Genomic DNA, 19,073 nt, shown 5'->3' with positions numbered 1-19,073 from the left:
AATTCTGTGGGAGGCATTCAAACATGTCCGGCTGACTGTCCCTTGCACCTCAGCTATGGAGACGTACCACGGTTAGATAGACGACCGGGATTGCCAGTCTAATATCGGAATGAGACCGATTCAAGACCCGCATTGTGTTCGCAACCATGAGAGATTTACCTGGGACTTGCTTGTATACTTTCTAAGGTATCTCATGTTCGTAGGTGCTTGTGAATCATGCTGTTCAATACGGCCAGATTGGTCGTGGCGGTGGACCAAGGCCTCAGTAGCTTGTGCTGACAGGTTGGCTCGAGAAAAGGATGCCGACGGCGGCATTGGCCCAATGGTCTCCCCATCGAATGATGAAGGGAGCAGAGTATAGTGAAGAGATCTAAGATCATGTTATGAATACACACACTAGGGTACTGCTAGTATGCACCGTGACGATGAGCTAAAGGACTCGATTTGCCCCACCTCGTGTTTCACGCGCCGTGCTTGCAGTCGACCTCACCGCATTCCACGGCATTACAAAACTTCTGATATATTGGTCGCTATCTGAAATCTTTGTTTGCGAGCTCATCAAGGTGCAGCGCAATGTCCGAAAGCGTTCAAATGAGAATCATCGGTCCCATAGAGAACTCCTCGCCGCTCCCACGATTCCAATGATACCGTCCAACAACCGAGAATCATGTCTCGCTCGGGCGGTACCACGACTACGAGTACATTGTCACCGGTAAAGTCCAGCTTAGCGGAACAGCTGGATAATCACAATGCTGGTGATAAGACTCCGCGCGGACCTTCGGTCACCCCTAAGAAGGCTCGCTCACTTTCGGATGCACCACATCCAGTCCTGATGCAATCACCTGCGTTCAGAGAACCACGCAGGATGTCGAAGGACGATACTCTACTCGAGAGCCCCACGACTCCTCGCAGCACACACACAAGAGGCCTATCTCTGACGATGCCAGCCAGAGAAAGCGCTCTGTCACCCAAATTAGAGGCTTCACACATCTACGGCTCACCAGCGTCTATGTTACCGCGGCGATCAAGAGGTTTGGACTACACAAGGGCTTGCACAAACTTGCACCACTCAACGCTTGCAGAGTCCTCACCAGATGCATCACCCATCACCAGCAGGATTAACATTCCTCAAAGGCGCAGTCTTGTTGGGGGCTCCACTGTCCTCGACTCTCCGAGCAATATGGCGGGTCAGATGTGGTCCACTATGCCTGAGCGAACAGCTCTCTCCTCCTCCGTGAGCAGTATCAACATGCTCGAATCCGACTCTGACAGCACTTCCTCCTCCGATGACGATATGGCGATCGATGATGACCCGATGCTTTCGACGCCGGGAGCAGCTAGACTCAAAGGCAACGTTATGGGCGTCACCTTGAACAGTCCAGGCACCGAGTGGATGCAGCAGTCCCCCGCGCAGATGAATTTACATTCCAATCTCCTCTCGTTTAGACGACGGGCACGACGGGCCAAGAGCCAACACAGCTCGAGTAGTGTCAGCATCAAGAGTGGTAGACCCTCCCCAGGACCTCTCTCGCCCGGAATTGTCAAGAGCGTGGAGACAAATGGCTATTTTGGTAGCGGCCTCACTCGCCAGCAAGTTCAGTCTCGACGAGAGTCTCTCAGCCTTGGTACCGATGCCCTGCAGCTCAGCGACTCCGAAGAAGGCTCGGCTGTCCGACCCAACGCTATTGGGGCACATTCAGGCGTCGACGCCGAAGGCCCTCGCGGCGTCATCAGACGTGCAGTCACTCGCCGCAGCAATCTTCTTCCCAAAAGCAAGGGCTTTGCTCGCATCAAAGCCGCCCTCATCGAAGAGTCCATGCCCGTCGATAGCGAAGTGCGCCGGGAAGCCGAGATCGTCAAGCAAGTCCAAGACAACGATCCTAACTACTCCCCACCCAATAATCACCTCTCTCCAGACCCAGCAGACGACATTAAGCGCTCCATCGAAGGCGGCATGCCCATCATACCCAGCACATCTTCGGACCGCATAACCACTCCGCCCATGACCTTCAGCCAGCAAGCCGGCCAGAACTCCTCCTCGGTCGCGGGCCAGAGCTTTTGGGACAACAATGCCTTCGGCATCATCCGCAACGACCGCTACCGCACACCACCTCCTCCCAGTCTACAACCGCGCGACAGCTCCTACTCGGCGTTCAGCGACTCCGATATGGCGAGCACAACAGATAACAGCACGCTCTCCCAAATCAGCACGACTGTCACTAACAACAACGTCAATGGCAGCGACAACCTCGCCCTCCGCCACTTCCAGCGCTCCCGCTCACGGTCCACTACACCTCTTGCAGGCGCACCACCCACGGCAGGCGACGTAGCGAGGAGAGTCAACAACAAGCGCCGCCGCGACGACGATCTCTACGATATAGCTGACTTTACCAAGCGACGGGCAGTCAGTCCTGGGTTTCAAAGCGTGCAGAGCAGCCCCGTGCTACCGCAAAGCCCCGTAGCCGCGGCGGCAGACAAGTCCTGGGGGAGACCGCCGTCAATGTCATCTAAGGGCGGCACGCACACTCCGAATGGGCCGAATGAGAGAAGCAACAGTGGAAGCAGCAATGTCGGTGGTAGTAGCAACGGGCTTAAGAAGGGCGTGGGCTTGCTGCGGATGGATGAGACCAGTGAGGGACTGCTTAGCATGACAATTGACTGACCAACAGTTCCGAGTCTCTGTGCGTGTGACTCTGACTAGCGCAGGTATGGCTTGGGGGGACGAGACGTGTTTTTCTAGCATGGCGTTTGGGGGTATTCAGGTAGCTTTAAGGAGTGATGTATCCTCCGGACTGATGTTTCTCGTTGCTCAGACGACGAGTCATGACTGCATACGACGGCTGACTTACTTCGCTGATGATATCGTATGATCAATCATCCATAGTATCAATGACTATCCTTGACTGACCATCACATGTCTCATTTATATTCTCAATAATCCGTAGCAAGATTCGCATGACACCTCACAAGTGTTCATTCATGCGTGCTGCCACTGCGACGTCTGCCCACGCTGCTAAGTACCGTTCCATTAGCCTCAAAGCACTTGCAAGTCTCATGTATTGCACCAGATCGCCGGCAATGTACCTTCTTCCACTGAGCAAGACCGGATGACAAGAACTGCCCCTCCCCGTTGACGTTGAAAATTGGAGAAACAAATTTCCCCGCCAACACTGGAAAATCCCACCAAAATGCCCGTAGAAGCACCGGCACCTGACCGTAAAAGAAATTAAGCGATTATTGACCAGCTGGGCAAGTTGGACCACATGCTTCATCAGCGGCACTTTCTGTGAGACACCGCCGCGGTACACCTGACCGCCACATTCGTTTACAGAGGACTCCGAGACTGTTCTGCCTTTCTACGAACTTGAGCGGCCTGGGACATCAGAGCTGAGCCCGTACCACTGAGAGCCTGCGTACGGAAGAGTACCTTTATTCTTACAACCTATATATCTGTCCTTCGAAACGATCAAGGAGTCTCACCTCCGCCTGCATTGCTTCCACCTGATCGAGACACTACGAGCGAGCAGCAAGCTCTTAGACAAACAATCTGCCTGCCTACGACGAATAGACCCTCGTCATAGCTGGACACTATTCCGCGTCCACTACCACCGGTCCCACCACGACCTCAAAAAGCAAACAATGCACGCCGTCCTCCTCTACCCGCTCTACTTCCTCATCACCTACCTCGCCGTCACCTCGCCCTCTTCGCCCTACACGCTTTCATGCCTCGCTGCCCGCCGATCATAGGCTTCATCGCCCGCTGCCTCTCCGCCTACCTCTCCCTCATCCTCTGCGCCATCTACGGCACCCTGGCCTGCCTCCTACTCCGGCCCTTCAACCTCCACTTCCGCTACGGCCAATGGACCACCGCCAAAGCCTTCAAGTGGGTGTGCGCTTATACCATTGGCGTACGATTTGTGTTGTCAGAGGAAGATGAGGCGACGCTGAACAGGAAGCGACCATACGTGATCGTAGCAAACCACCAGACCGAGCTGGACATTCTGTTCTTGGGCGCGATATGGCCGCAGTACTGCTCCGTCACGTCGAAGAAGAGCTTGCAGAAGATCCCGTTTTTGGGGTGGTTTATGACTTTGAGTGGGGCGGTCTTCATTGATCGAGTGGATCGGACGCAGGCGCTGAAGGCGTTCGAGGGCGCTGCGGGGGCGATGAGGAAATTGAGGCAGTCGGTGTTGATCTTTCCGGAGGGCACGAGGAGTTATAGTCGGGAGCCGATGTTGTTGCCGTTCAAGAAGGGGGCATTCCATTTGGCGGTCCAGGCGGGGGTGGATGTGCTGCCGGTGGTGAGTGAGAATTATTCGAGGGTGTTGGATGTGAAAGGACTCAAGTTCAATGGTGGAGAAATACGGGTGAAAGTGTTGCCGCCAGTTTCCACTAAAGGGAAGACAGCGGAGGACGTGACGGAGATGTGTGAGAAGGTGAGGGGGGACATGTTGGCTGCGATGTTGGAAATGGCGAAGGATGGTGAGAGTCGGTCATTAGCGGGGCCAAGAGGGAAGGAGAAGGCCCATGTCCAGTGAGGAAGAAGAGCAAGAGAGCACGGAAAGGTGAAGTCGACGACTCAACGGAGTAAGCAGTAGCAGCAGGCAGTGCAGGATGCGGCAATCACGATCTATTGGATACCCATGCCGCGTCGAGAGGACACGCATCGCTTGGTTGTCTTTATGACCAATCTACGCGTCTGAGCGCTCTGATACTGTGTGAGAATCTCGTCTTCGCCAAGGATGTCATGCATACACCACGCACCCTGAGCAGAAAGCTCCGCTAGCAGCCATGCATCTGTCCTGGAGCTGTTCTAACGTCGTCGGAAGAAGTAGACATAGGCAAACTTCTTCATTTCGTCCACATCGGCTGCCTTGACGACTTTCTCGTCATTGAAAAGCACCCACGTTCCTCCCGCCTTCCGGATGAAGGCAACATAATGTCCCGCATGGACGCTCGCGCCCTTGTGGCATACGATGCTCTCCAGCTGGAACTCCGCCTTGTCAGGGTCGCCCAGGAATTGCTTTGGTCCGTTGCTGACGGGCTTTTCCTCCTCACCCACGTCACCAGGGTCTGTGGGATTCTCGAAAACCCAGTTAATGGCACGCTCCACATTTCCATCATTGACGCGTAGAGCTTTGATGGCCTGCGGTCTCATAATGCCCATTGACTCTATCATGGCCAGCTTCTCCGGGTCTGGACCTGTGGCGGCAGACTTTTGGGGAGCAAAGGGCAGATCTATATCGGCGTCCTCCTGGTGGTCGAAGAGCCAATTCATCGCAGCTTCAGCATCCGAGTTGCCGGTTGCGTGGAGTGCTTTCATACATCTTATCTCGGGAATGCCCATGGCTGTGAGGTCGGCCATAGCGGCTTGATTTGGTTGGAATGCTGGGGCGGCGTTGTCATCATCTGGAAGCTCTTCTTCACCTGGTTGCAACCCAGTGCCCTTGTATGCTGACATGTCGAAAGTGTCGTCAGACACTTCGACCGGAATGTCGAGCTTTGTGGGCACCCAGTTCACGACTTCGAATCGTAAAGGATTGATGGCAAGGTTCTGAGGAAACGTATGGAATCTGTTGGTTTTGAGGAAGCCTTCATTTGATCCACAGCCCGAGCACTTCAATTCGACGATTACAGGAGCTGTGAAGCGGTCGAGACATTCCTTCAGTGAGACTGGCTCGAATTCTGAACCTTTGCTGCCGTCGGACTGCTCAGGGTTGTAGTCCTGTTTCCGCCGAGCTGGTACAGGTACTGAGATATTCTCTTGCTCATCTACGCGGTAGCGAACCTTGTTGCAACTCTTACATTGCAATCTCTGCTCCATTGCAAATCTGAAGGAGTCGACCGGATCGTTGGGCGGTGGTGACGATTCTGAGATTTTGGAGAAGAGATGGAGCAAGAATTCAAAGGCATCTTGTTGGCGCATGGTTGAGAATTCCGAGTGACCTCGACCGATGAGGTGTTTGAACATTGCAGGAGCGAGACCTCGCTGTCGTGGTACCTCTGGGGTTTCCAGAACGGCTTGCACGTCTGTTTCGGGCTTGGAATATCTGCCGGAGAGCAGCCCGTCACCAAGCTTGCGGAGCTGCGTTTCGAGGTCTTCTGCTGGCTTGTTGCTTGACGGGAGCGGTCGATCCGGCTGATAGTAGCGTGCCTCAAATTCTGGTAGTGAAAAGAGACACTGTACACTGCTAGCTAGATAGCAGCTGTTACCGATGTTCTTGAGTCCGGTGTAGCCCTGTCCAAACAGCGGCTCTAGCTCTTTGCCGTCTTCTGTGATCATTGAGAAATCCCACTTGAGATTTTGTTCGACTTGCATTTCCATCAAGCTCTTCTCGGTCTTCTCCCGCTCGGCAATGTTGATGCCCCAGTGTGCCAGATGTTTGGCCAGCTCAGGTCTATTCGCTCCTCGTCACATCTGTAACAATAGATGTCTGCATTGCCTTCGGCCGTAATCGATCCAAGCTTGACAGCTACGCCGTGACCGCTTTCTGTTGCGTGTGCAAGACCGTGCGAGTTGCCACCAACACCTCCAAACTGTGCCCGGCCACAGCCCAGATTGCCACATTCCAGACACAGCCAGAGGTTCTCTTTTAGTTCGCACTTTGAGCAGCCATCTAGATCTTCAGAGCGAATTTGCCGTCCTTCATGTTGTTCCAAGCAAAGAGTATGCTCGCAGGCAGTGAACTCTTGCTCCCATGCTTTGACCTCCTCAGATCTCGCGAATGTCATGGCTTTGAGCACACGATCGATGACATTTGGAAGGTTGCCCTGGCTCCGGTCGAGATCCTGTAGCTGATCTGCGTAGCAGTGCACCTGCACAACGGTATCATACTTGTCTTCCTCGGTCTCTGCGGCGATGGCGAGTTTGGTGAGCTTGGCTGGGGGTTCATCCCGTTGTATGTGCTTTCGTGTACGTCTGATGTTGAGGACGACTGGATGACTTGTCTGTTCATAGTGTAACCGAGCGTGGTTTCGATCGCCAGCACAACCGCCATTGAAACAGGTCAAACACACGTTGAGGCCTGCTGGGTCGTCAATCGAATCGAAGCATTGTGTGCAGTCTTCACGATAGACTGGCTGGTTGGGACCTGGCGGTTGGAGATTGTTGAGATGTGAACACGACATGCTGGCACGCTCGACAATGAGTAGAAATGGGGAGGACTTCGGAAGGACGGCTCAAGTTCAATAAGTGTTCGCAGAAGGAAGGCAGACACGCGACTTCTTTAAATGTTTCTGAGTTGCTCTGTAACTGCGTCAGCGGGCGACTTCCAGGCACACAACGCCCCGATTGGTGGCAGCTTCTGCTGAGGGGCAGATCGGGCCTTATCGATAGCGGCCTTAGACATGGTTATTCCCTGGAGGTTGTCTTCGACGACGACACTGTTTAAAGACAGCACTGCCTCATGCAGCCGCGGATGCACGTGTCTGTTTAAGACGCGCCTGGCGCGCCCTTTGTTCATGCTTCTAATGATACCTTAGCCTTGAAGCGATCTGCAAACGAATGAGACTTCTCCGCCAACATGGCTTTGCTGCAGAACGAAGAGTATGTACAAGATGTGGATTGGGGACAGAGTGTGCTGACTATGCTAGCTTTGCTATTTGGTATTTACGAACATCGTATTTGGCAAGTACCAAGGACGGCGTGGGTGAGCGTCTCATCAGTGTCAATAATGCTATTCTCAATACCCCTGGATTCCGGGCCGCTGGCTGGTCCGTTGATCCCGTGCAGCGCACCTATTCACCACCCATCCCGACCACTGGTGGAACCGAGTACTTCAGGACTGGCGCCGTGCTCAATCGGGAGGATTCGATCGATGATGTTGATGATGAGGGTGGCATGGTGACAGGACGCGCCAGTAACGACACCATCGGCCCGGCGTTGAGACGGCGGAGAAGGAAGGAACCAACCGATGATGACGATAGCAGCGATCTCAGCGATGAGAGTGACGATGAAGGAGCTCAGAGAGCCGCACAGCAGATAAGATTTGCTAAGATGCCAGCTCGCGATCGATCAGGTTCATCGCCCGGTCAATCCGTTGCCACTCAATTGCAGCCCGATGTCATGGTCACATCACCCTCGAAGCCTACTGCAGGCCGCCGAAGAACTGGATCTTTAGGTGCCGTTGAGGCTGTAAAGGCACGGGCACGAGCAGACACAGCCACCAGCAGCGATCTATCGTCGGAAAATGAAGTTGACCCCTCTTACTTTCAGCGCCGCCAGATCAACGCTCGGTCTGTACCTAAGTCGGTTCCCACGGACGAAAGACCAAACGCAGGACCGGCGCCACTCACAATCGCACATGAGGATTCTGACGACGATAGTATAGGCTCAGCAGGCTCTTCTGAGCTGGGAGACACAGTCGAGTCACCGTCAGCACTGGGTGACGGAACTGGATCGCCATCCTCATCTCCTGTGCTGCCTGGAGTGGCATCCATAGGTGGAAGGAGCCTGCAGTCTGTCAACTCTGGCTCGCCTCGCAAAGTTCGCACATTGCCAGTACTACAACAGTTGCCGCCTTCTAGGCCGATCAGCTTTGTTCCACCTGTCAGTGCTTTAACGCAGCTCCTGAATGTTGAGCGCAAGAAGCCAGAGAATCCCATCCAAGGCTTCGCAAATCTTTCTGGCAAGGGCACCCCAGACCCCTTGTGGATCAAGATATACGCGCCTTTCTCGAAAGATCCGGAAGAACCTTTCGAAATGCCTCTGGTCAAGACTTCCAAAGATGGCTTGCCGATCATCGTCGCCGAAGCCATTGGTCTTGCACTGTGGCGATACACAGAGACCGAGCTAGATCCTCCTCTCTCACAAGCGCAGCTTAATGTCAACAAGTGGTGCTTCCGTATGGTAGAAGATGGCGAAGTAGAGTTCGACTTTCCAGCACTATCCAGGACCAGACCGATAACAGACTTCACCTCGAATAACAACAGAGGTGCTCGGGGCCGGTCTCGTGGAAGGAATTACGATGAGTTCGCGCTCGTCGAGGTACCAGACAGGGAGCTGCACGCCAATAATGCAGAGACGCCTCAATTCATTCCAGCCGAGGAGGAATCAACAATTCAACCCTTACCTGCGCAGGAAGCGGGTCTGGTTGCACCACCGCAAGCTGGACGTACGACATCATCACGTTCGAATGTTCTCCTAGGTGGACAGCCTTTTGCTTCAGCGCTGAGCAACATGTCCCTGACACCGGCCGATCAACCAGTAAAGGCTGCTCAGCAGCATGCAACACCGCGCATTGGTCAGACCAAGACACTGAGAGTGCGGTTCTTCGACATCGACGTGTCCGCAAGATCTACCACACTGGAAGTCTCGTCTGATGCATACCTGGCCGAGATTCTTGACCAGGTATGCAGGAAGTGGAACTTTGACAAAGGCTTCTTCCTACTGAAAGTGACCGGCACGAACACAGTAGCCCCATTGGATCGAACTGTAGAGGCACTAGGGACCCGATCGGACCTCGAGCTCGTTCGCAAGAGATTCGGTGCGGGACCAGCAGCTTTGACAGGTTCCCCAGGAAGCGCTTCACCGAATGCGCCCCTTCTCCTTGATATTCAAGGTCCAAAGAAGGGCAAAAAGGGGCAGACTTCGCTGGCGCGAGAAATGGCCCAGAAGCAGGATCTTGCATCAAGTGCAAGCAACTTCAAGAAATACTACGTGACACGGAAGCAGCTGACTTCATTCGCTCAAGGCAGTCAAAGAGTCCTGATGTTCGATGGCGACATCCTACACATATTACCGACGGACACGGTGAAGAGCTCGTACGCAAAGAGCAGTTCGATTGCGTTCAGCGACATTACTCGCTGCAAGATCAGCAGCAAGCATAGTAAGTTGGTCAGGGTTTCGATACCACGGCCGAACGACCCGAAGGGCGAGCTCAAGAGGTACGACTTTGAAGCCCGTACAGCTGGTGAAGCCCAGGAGATCGTCGACGATATCACGCGAGAAATGAGACGAGCCAGAGGATGAAGAAGCTAGCTACCAGCAGCTCAGTACCGATTATCCCGATTGTACTCTTATCGAAAGTGTTGAGCATTTCAATCAACACGATCGATGGCTAGCCCACCCGTCGCCGAAGGCCCTAATAGAAGCACCTGTTGGCCGCCTTTTCGAGCCGATCTCGAAATCAGAGATACCCCGCTCGTATTGTGCCGCCCCAATATACCCGGAAGAGGGCAGGCCCTGGGCATCGCAGCTTTCCCCGCGAAATGCAACATCATGAGGGCAAGCCTTACCACTCTTACTTTCTCGAATGTAGGTAGAGGCGTCGGTGATGGCACCGAGGAAGCGCCTTTCGGCCTAGTCAGTGGCATTGGGAGCAGGAGAGCAGAAGTGGGATGTTGCACTCATCAGCTGGAATAGTTGTAGAAGTGGCCCTTGATGAGAGCATGGGATGAGGGGCCAGAAGCTAGGCGGCTCGTCTTTCTGTGAATGCGATAGCTATCGAGCTGCCCTGTTCTGCACTTCCAGCTTGACTCTGCATCATACCTCTATTCTGCTACTGTCTCGAGAATCGTGTGCAGAGACATTCACGTATATAGCTTCTTGCCCTGTTGGTGACAGTGAGGCCGAGAGATAGCGACCTCCCCACGTCAGGCCGTATACACCAAGCATTGAACCTCGTGCGCGGCTGGTACCTTATCCCCGTCATAGCGTCCTGCCGATATACCTATACAGCGTCACGCTCTCAGACTTACGGCCCTTCTCCTACAGCTCCGAACTATAGCTTGGACTGAGTCGCGACAATTATCTAGTCCCGGTTTGCGATACCTTCGAACCTCGCGATAGCCTTCTCGAGTTGGCAGGCCCAGTTACCCCACGTCAGTCCAGCGACTGCATTCAATTCAGGGTCCCTTGCACAGGCAGGAGCACTGATAGCTGCACTTGCTGATCTGTTGTCACTTGACAGCAGCAATCACGCACAGCACAATACGTCGGAGGTCAAGCAGTCTGTGCCACCCAGAAGAAGTCCACCACAAATTGTCCCAGCGCTTGTTTGTCGCAATCGATTGTCAATACCTCTGAGCCAGCTCACTTCGCATTCACTGCCAGCTCCCGCAGCTGCCCGTGCGCACCCTGCATTATCCTTGAGTCTAGCGGGAACTTGCACCTCTCCGCTCCTCCGACATGCCTACCTTCGGAGGTCTTCTTAAGAAAAAGAAGACAAAGGAATCAACAAGCGAAGAGAAGCCCTCTGGATATCAACCTATCCAGTACAAACAATCACATAAAGACGCTGCCCAGTCGCCGTCTCAGACCAAGTCCCCTCAGCCCGAGTCCTCATCCCCAGTCCCAACCGGCAACAATGTCACCACAGTGACTACCTCCCCAGACCCAACTAACACCAAAACCACCTCGAATGGTTCTCCGCAGAAAGAAGGGATGAACATCGCAAGCCTCGTCAACCCCGAGGGCGGGTCAGTCGAGAGCAAGGCCACGCCACGGCAGACGAAGGGCAAATACACACTTACAGACTTCGCAATCCAACGCACACTCGGAACAGGCTCGTTTGGCCGAGTCCACCTGGTGCAGTCTAAGCATAATCAGCGATACTATGCCATTAAGGTGTTAAAGAAGGCCCAGGTGGTCAAGATGAAGCAAATAGAGCATACCAATGATGAGCGGAAGATGCTGCAAAGGGTCAAACATCCATTCCTTATCACGCTATGGGGCACCTTCCAGGATTCGCGGAATTTGTACATGGTCATGGATTTCATTGAAGGCGGTGAGCTATTCAGCTTGTTGAGAAAGTCGCAGGTTTGTTGGCCTACCTGCCTGGCTCTTGCCAGAGCCCAGCGCTAACATCACCAGCGGTTCCCAAATCCGGTCGCCAAGTTCTATGCGGCAGAAGTCACCCTCGCTCTCGAATATTTGCACGCGCAGAACATCATTTATCGGGATCTGAAGCCCGAGAATCTGCTTCTTGACCGACACGGCCATGTCAAGATCACGGATTTCGGCTTTGCCAAAGACGTTCCAGACATCACATGGACGCTTTGCGGTACGCCCGATTACCTAGCACCAGAAGTCGTTGCTTCGAAGGGCTACAACAAGTCTGTCGACTGGTGGGTGAACTCTTGTCATTTCCAGCGCCTGCTAATGCTCTCACAGGTGGTCCCTCGGCATTCTGATCTTCGAGATGCTTTGCGGCTTCACACCATTCTGGGATGGCGGATCGCCCGTCAAGATCTACGAGAACATTCTCAAGGGCCGCGTCAAATATCCTCCATATATCCATCATGATGCTCAGGATCTACTTGTGCAACTGATCACAGCCGATCTTACCAAGCGGCTGGGCAACTTGCACGGTGGTAGTGCGGACGTGAAGAACCATGCATGGTTCTCGGAGGTGACCTGGGAGCGCCTGGTCAAGAAGGACATTGATGCTCCATACGTGCCACCTGTCAAGGGAGGAGCTGGAGACGCGAGTCAGTTTGACAAGTATCCAGAGGAGACCGAGGAATACGGAAAGAAGAGCGATGACCCGTGAGTGTACTTCAATCCACAACGTGCATGCAAATACTGACCTGCAAACAGATATGGTCATCATTTCATGGACTTCTAATCCACAGACGATCTCCCCCAGAAGGACAATTTGATATTGGCCAGCAGGAATGGGAATGGGTCCAAACGCACTGGAACCATAGGACGGGAGTGGAGGACAGGACGAGATGACGACTGAGCCGAGCAACTGGCATCCAGATCGCCGAGGGAAAAGGCCTAGTTGCGAATGTTGCGAATGTAGCGGATGAACAAGCGAGCGATTGCGACGGCGACATACCGAGAGACGACATGACTGTACGCGACACACTACACAAATGGTACAGTCCACTCGCAAACCGAAAACATGTGATCTTTGGCACGATATGTGGCGGAATTGAACCAGTATCTTTTTGTACCAGGAGGCGTTTTGGACGACTTGATTGCAGTGGACTGCGCAGAGAGGGACTCTTAGGGACGGACGAGGTACTCCCTCTGGACCTGGCCATGCAAAGCGAGATTCTTGAGTACAGCACTACAGGAAGGGTAGTGAAGCCAGGCATAACGCACTGATAGCAGCCTCATTGGTCTCGATCGCTTACTGCATTATCATTCTGCAAAGGCCTGCCTGGAGGAGTCTGAGCTGGAGCTGGTGCTAGTGTTGTAGCCCTGCTTCTCGGGAACTTTTCCCTGCCTGGTTTGTCCCCTGAGCGTTGTGTGCTCAAAAGCAAATCGCAAATGATGATCGCTCACTTGTCCTATTACTCAATGGCTCTGACATGCGTCGTTCCATGTCATCCTGTCCCTGATTATCTTATTTCCAAGTACCTTCCTTCAGCATGTCGACCAATGATTCCGTCCCAAGCATGCGCTGTTTTCTCCGCGCATCTGACGGACCTTCTTGGATGGTTGGATTGATTGGGTTGGCTTGGGTCACGGCAACGCGCTTCATCGAGCTCCTACGTCCGTTTTGGGACGTCTGAACGCGGGAGATGGGAGGATTGCTGACCGGTAAGCTGTTCGAGGCGTGGTCATGTGTGGCGTCGTGACTTGTGGGTGCTGGACGGGGTAGGAGCGGACTGGGTGGGAGTTGGAGGCGGGCTTAGAGGTGGATTTGGACGTGGATTTGAAGGCGGACTTGGGGGAGGGCTTGGAGGTGGGGTGTATCTTGCAGTCGAGAGGGCGCCGAGCACACACTTGCCCGTGCTTCGCTCCTCCAGCGGGAGACCGAGGTGCCTACTCATCGTGACAGTCGGCGGTTTCAGAGGCTGAAGGTTCTCTCACAGAGGAGGGAGTGGAAACTATTCGGCTCAGAAAGGGACCTCTGAACTGCAGAGCTGTGGCAAGTCGATGGCTGAAGGTATCCGTTTTGTAACTCGCTTGCGAGTTCCTCGGCTGGGCGAACGACAGGTCCTGCTCCGGGGACCAAGGTGTGGCGGCGAGGCTGCAAGACAGAGTGGTCTGGCAAATAGCACGGGCAGAGGTCTCAAGCAGGTGCAACACTGTGAGCAACGACCAAAACAAGTCTCTGTTGCTGGCCAAACTCCAATAGACGTACTCTGCGTCCTGGTCCAGTGTATCAAGCATGTTCTGCGTTTAGGAATTGATGTGCCCCTTCCCGTTGCAGAACATGCCGAGCTTTTTCATTCAGGATGGCCACAAACCACCTGACCTTCTCTCACTGACTCACCTTATTGCTCTCAAACCATCCCATCGTCTTCTTCTCCTTCTCCTTCTCCTTCTCCTTCTCTTCTCCTTTTCATCATCATCGTCATCATCAATGATGGCACAAAGGGGCAATCTCATCGTGAGTAAACATCTGCTGCACACTCCTGCTCCTGAACATCTTCACAGGCTGTGGCTGACACGGAATCCATCAACAGAACAATGGGAGAACCTACCTTTCATCATCATTCACCTTGATTATCAGCTTACCTCCTCTCCAGAGGCCTCTCTGGCAGTCTCGCTGGCTCGAGGTTGTCGGAGATGATCTCTGGAGAGTGAGTCATTCACTATCGACCTCAAGCACCACCTTCAAACAAGCTCAATGTACCTCTTCCCCAGAGGCCTCTCTGGCGGTCTCGCTGGTTCGAGATCGTCAGAGATGGTCTCTGGAGGAAGCAATCCGACATGGCCATCGACAATTGAGCCAACACAGCGATCTGGCAAAGACAGTCATAATGTCGAACCCTGTGTCAATGGCCATGTCGGATTGCCCTTGACGCGTACTACTAGCAAACTCTCGTCGTCCAGCAGCAACTACGACAGCGCAGGGGTCATCAGCGCCATTCTGGATCGACCGGCCGAGCCGAAGAGTGGTACGACCACTCCGTGCATCGAGGAGGAGGCACTGCCGTGGTGCTCCGGTGTAGCGATGCCATAGTGTATCTTCAACGACGCTATCGCTACACTGGAGCACCACCAACATATTGCCGAGCGAGTATGTTCCAACGGTCTTCGACAACTATGCCGTGACCGTCGTTGGAGGCGGTCAAACCAATTACCACACACTGGTAAGTGTCTTTCGCCTTGAGTTATATATGATGAAAGCGAATGACTAACCTTGGTATCCAGGCAAAGCTCAACGCCTTGAAGCGCCCGGCGGGCTCGAAGACTGCACTGAACCGCCCGGCATTCAGAGACGTGGCGCAGAACAACCCACGGCCGCGTCACTCCAGCCGACCTGTCTACCATTGTCGACGGTCGCGAGTCCACGCTCGTACAGGAGCCAATATCCTATCGCAAGGCTCATTCCCACGGCGAATGCGAATGCTCTGGTTGACAGAGACGGAGGAGCGTTACGTCGGCATGCCGGTAAGAAGTCTCCCGCGAAGATTCAAGATGGACAAAGGATGGGGAGACTGACCTCACTGTGCAGGCCCAACCTTCCTGGCGTGATGCCATGCCAGTCTCATGCAACGGAGGCCTTTGACTCTTTCAGAATCAAAGGCCTTCGGCAACATTTCTAGCAACCATAGTAAGTCGACCTTTAAGCCTTTGCCATAACTGAAGGTCGGCACTGACATTTGTTCGAAGACAAGTGCACCTGGCATGGCATCACGTCAGTCTACCGTCGCCAGCCTCTCCGCGACGTCATCCGCGGTCATTCGTTGAAAGAGTGGAAAAAGCAGCGTAAAGAAAGAAAGCGTCAAGCTCAGGCGGAGGTGGCTGCAAGAGCCATCGCAGCTGGAGTGTCGGCCGCGCGACTTCTTCTAAGACCAGATGTCTTCAGCCTTGCTAGCGACCTGAGTAAGTCGGCGCTTTCGAGACCAACCTGTAGCATCCAAGCAAAGACTGACCAAGTCCAGAGAAAGCCTCCCTGGCACGAGTATCAGACAAGTCTCATGCCAGGGAGGCTTTCTTGAGTCGAATCATCTCAGGCATCGGCGTCTCGATTGCGACTGCACCGGCCGAGGAGTAGTGCCTTGTCGCTAATCCTTCGAGGATTACCCCTCTCTCGTTCGACCGCCGAAAGGCTTCGAGAAGCCGCAAAGCACTACTCCTCGGATCGGTCAACACATGACCACTAGACCAAGGAAGAAGTCTGGCGACTGCTCGAAATCAGTGATTATCCAGTCGGTCCCTTGCCCACAGCCACAATCAGCGGCTTGCATCATCGACGGGTTTTTAAACCTCGAGATATGCACCGTTGGTCGAACACCGACAACACCAACTGCTTCTGCTAGCAATGGTGGCAGTCACTGTGGACTTCAACGTTTGAGCACATCGCGCGATAGCCATCCAGGTATGGACAGTGCCGACAGACCTGGTGAGTCTTCCCGGAGATCGCGAAATTGTCTAGGCAGCTCTTCATCGTTGTGGTATTGACACTGGTCTGACCTCTTTGACAGCACCAAGTGAGTGGCACAACGATCATGGCCACTAGACCAAGGAAGAGCCCCGGTGTGATCGGCAGTCGCATCTCATGACAGCTGCCACGCCTCATCTATTCGTTTGGTAACGGTGTCGTACCCACCGTCATCGGTGAGGATCCTGTACTCCCTTCTCTATGGCGCGCCTTACATGGCGAGGACATTGAGACCTTGCTATCCTTTCGATTTTCGACGAGTCAACCCACTTTGCGTCCTTCGAAACACGACCCAGTCTTCCCTCTGTCTGATCTTGGAGAGACCACGCCGTGGCATCGATGGCTACCTCAACTCAAATGTTCCAGAAGGAGATCTGAAAGGGCGGCCCCACGGCTGCTGGTCTATCTTGGCTGCAAGCATATGTTGTTTCGACAAATTACGCCCGCCAACGGCACCAACACAGCCAGATCGTCCAGTGACAGTCCCTCCAGACTATGACCGTTTGGCCGGCCCTCTCACTGCTGTCTGAAACACACCTTCCGCGAGCTGCTTCGATTGGGAGACTGCAGGGCACAGCAACTGTATGCACGCACTCACTCCATGACGGCTTTGTCGAAGAGGGCGAGCCTCTGCCACCACCAGCCATGCTGGTCAATGGCGAGCTTGCTTCAGCTCTTGTCTCTGGTGGGGTAAATGCTCCTCTGCGCAGGTCGAACAGTTGCCGCCAGCAGTGGAGCTAGTGATGCTGCAAAGGCGAAGGAACAGCAACCAGAGGACTGTTTGTACCATTCAGACTCTGACGTCCCAGTGGAGCTGCTGGTCGAGCCAGCACCAAAGCCTCAGCCTCGTACGCGTGATGCTGAAGTGGTTCGTTTTTCGACAGTCGCTGAGGCGGCGCAAGCTCGGTTGAAAGGAGCGCTTCATCGTCCGGCTGCTCAGCTCGAGGAGCAATGCTATGATGTGACCACTCTCCTTGGCGGTCTCGAGATGGCCCTTCGCTTCCAGAGCGTCGAGGGCGATGAGAAGTCTGTCGAGCTCGCCGAGATCTTCATAGGAAAGTCGACCAAGAAATCCTCCACTAAGATCACCGGCCTCGATTCCAAACACTGCCACCAGTGGCTTACTTCAAGGCTCAGTCCCACGGCGAATGCGAACGGGCTCACCGGCCGCGGCCACTACCGTGACTACCACGGTCTCAAGATCATCTCCCAGGCAGGCGGCGCGACCCGAGCCATTCATTGGTGGATGCAAATGGTTTCCCGAAGTCCACCACCGCTGCCCTAGTGTTCCCTGCTTGATTGTTGGTACTCAGACCGATCTTCGCGACGAGCGCTCGGTGTCTCGCTTCTCCGACAGGCTCAATCATAAGCGTTCGTCGGCTCTCAGATCTCGACGAGGCGTATGCACGCTCTCACTCCGATATTGCCTTGGAAGCTGGAGCGACGACTTCGTGAGGTAGCGACGAGGTCATCAAAAGTGCTAAGACCACGGACATTGGCCTTGCTGAGTGAGGTGCTGAAGAGAACAACAACATGCCTCGATTGGGAGACTGCAGAGCACAGCAACTGTATGCACGCACTCACTCCGATAGAGCTTTATTGTTGGAGTTGTGATGGCTGGATTTGGCACTGGAGGTGAGTCGCATATTGGCTTGTCTGGTGTTTATACCACCTCAAGTTCACTAGCGCCGGATACAAACCAGTTCTAACTCCGTTCACCAACAGGTGTCTCACTTGCACCTCCAAGTGCACTCCCGCCAAACCTGCCTGAATTGGCACCATCGGACGCGAAAATGGCGTCCACCGTCTTCGCGGCGCAGCCAACCAACCTGCAGAACGCAGGACGCGATGGGCGAAAGCAGAGCAGGAAGCCTCCTGGAGGGTTCAAGAGAACCCGTGCCGGCTGCGCGACCTGTCGCAGTCGGAAGATCAAGTGCGACGAGCGAAAGGTAAGTCACTGCAGAGAATGCGACAAGCAGAATCCTGACGGCTATAGCCAATATGCACGAACTGCGAGAAGGCGAAGCGCGGCTGCCAGTGGGATGACGCGGGTACGATATTCATGCATTTTCCTCGAGTCCGAAGTTTGCTGACTTGCATAGTGATCTTCAAGCACGAACAGAATCCGTCGATTGAGGGAAGCAAGTCGACCAAGTTCTTCAAGGATGCGCCAACGTCGTTCAGACAAGAGGACAACAGTCGCCTAAGCACAGACTACGTCGCTAGACCAGAATACCAGTTTGTCACTAGTGTTGGCAACCCGGGCCTCATACAAGATCCTCACCGAGCTCGTCAGTCACAGCCTCCAAGAGCTCCTTCCAATGGCCCTCAAGGTCAATATCAGCAGCTCAGTGCAGCAACCCCAGATCTCAACGGTCATCCAGGTCAATACCAACAAATGGATCCGATAGTGCACCCGAGTCTACACCAGCTAGCCTCTACTGCAATTGGCGAAGCGCAAGGCTCTGCTGAAGCGGCGCAAACCACACAGCACGGTCCTCTGATGGTCTCACATATGCCACCGACATCTGCTGATCCTATGCATGATGCTCGCAGTGTCCGACTACCACCACTAGTCCCATACTATTCATCTGCTGCAGCGATTCCAGGGACTCAGTATGAACAGGGTCAGTCGACAAATCCTCATGGTCCTGCAGCACCAGACGCCAATATCGACCCAAGCTTGGACAGCAATAATGTCGACAATGGTATAGCCAAATCTCAACTGGATGGCGGCGGCGGCGATCTCGAAGTTGCTACGGTACCTGGGAAGGTTGATGATGG

The 19,073-nt window shown here is 54.1% G+C and overlaps 6 protein-coding genes across 6 annotated transcripts; 5 read left to right on the top strand and 1 right to left on the bottom strand.

Annotated features, from left to right (window-relative positions):
* Positions 1-667: 667 nt before the first annotated feature.
* Positions 668-2,662, top strand: AB675_5034 (uncharacterized protein; the record flags this gene model as incomplete). Its single annotated transcript, XM_018145214.1, has 1 exon — positions 668-2,662. One exon carries the CDS (start codon positions 668-670, stop codon positions 2,660-2,662), a length of 1,995 nt encoding a protein of 664 aa, XP_017999289.1.
* A 1,060-nt stretch (positions 2,663-3,722) lies between these two features.
* AB675_5033 (putative 1-acyl-sn-glycerol-3-phosphate acyltransferase) lies at positions 3,723-4,538 on the top strand (the record flags this gene model as incomplete). The annotated part of the gene is made up of 1 exon (XM_018145213.1): positions 3,723-4,538. One exon carries the CDS (start codon positions 3,723-3,725, stop codon positions 4,536-4,538), a length of 816 nt encoding a protein of 271 aa, XP_017999292.1.
* A 275-nt stretch (positions 4,539-4,813) lies between these two features.
* AB675_5032 (Ubiquitin carboxyl-terminal hydrolase 14) lies at positions 4,814-7,128 on the bottom strand (the record flags this gene model as incomplete). Its single annotated transcript, XM_018145212.1, has 2 exons — positions 4,814-6,398; positions 6,689-7,128. The coding sequence occupies 2 exons, from the start codon at positions 7,126-7,128 to the stop codon at positions 4,814-4,816; spliced, it is 2,025 nt and encodes a 674-aa protein (XP_017999335.1).
* Positions 7,129-7,523: 395 nt separating this feature from the next.
* On the top strand, positions 7,524-9,970 carry AB675_5031 (Stress-activated map kinase-interacting protein 1; the record flags this gene model as incomplete). The annotated part of the gene is made up of 2 exons (XM_018145211.1): positions 7,524-7,546; positions 7,594-9,970. 2 exons carry the CDS (start codon positions 7,524-7,526, stop codon positions 9,968-9,970), a joined length of 2,400 nt encoding a protein of 799 aa, XP_017999410.1.
* A 1,158-nt stretch (positions 9,971-11,128) lies between these two features.
* AB675_5030 (cAMP-dependent protein kinase type 2) lies at positions 11,129-12,566 on the top strand (the record flags this gene model as incomplete). Its single annotated transcript, XM_018145210.1, has 4 exons — positions 11,129-11,758; positions 11,813-12,066; positions 12,113-12,487; positions 12,539-12,566. 4 exons carry the CDS (start codon positions 11,129-11,131, stop codon positions 12,564-12,566), a joined length of 1,287 nt encoding a protein of 428 aa, XP_017999415.1.
* Positions 12,567-14,585: 2,019 nt separating this feature from the next.
* On the top strand, positions 14,586-15,902 carry AB675_5029 (uncharacterized protein; the record flags this gene model as incomplete). The annotated part of the gene is made up of 7 exons (XM_018145208.1): positions 14,586-14,839; positions 14,898-14,994; positions 15,056-15,295; positions 15,360-15,375; positions 15,423-15,458; positions 15,518-15,730; positions 15,790-15,902. The coding sequence occupies 7 exons, from the start codon at positions 14,586-14,588 to the stop codon at positions 15,900-15,902; spliced, it is 969 nt and encodes a 322-aa protein (XP_017999223.1).
* Between the last annotated feature and the right edge of the window lie 3,171 nt (positions 15,903-19,073).

This window comes from Cyphellophora attinorum (assembly GCF_001299255.1).
Source record: "Cyphellophora attinorum strain CBS 131958 chromosome Unknown Contig15, whole genome shotgun sequence".
NCBI classification, from domain to species: Eukaryota; Fungi; Ascomycota; class Eurotiomycetes; order Chaetothyriales; family Cyphellophoraceae; genus Cyphellophora; species Cyphellophora attinorum.
This window is presented reverse-complemented; position numbering and strand designations above follow the sequence as displayed.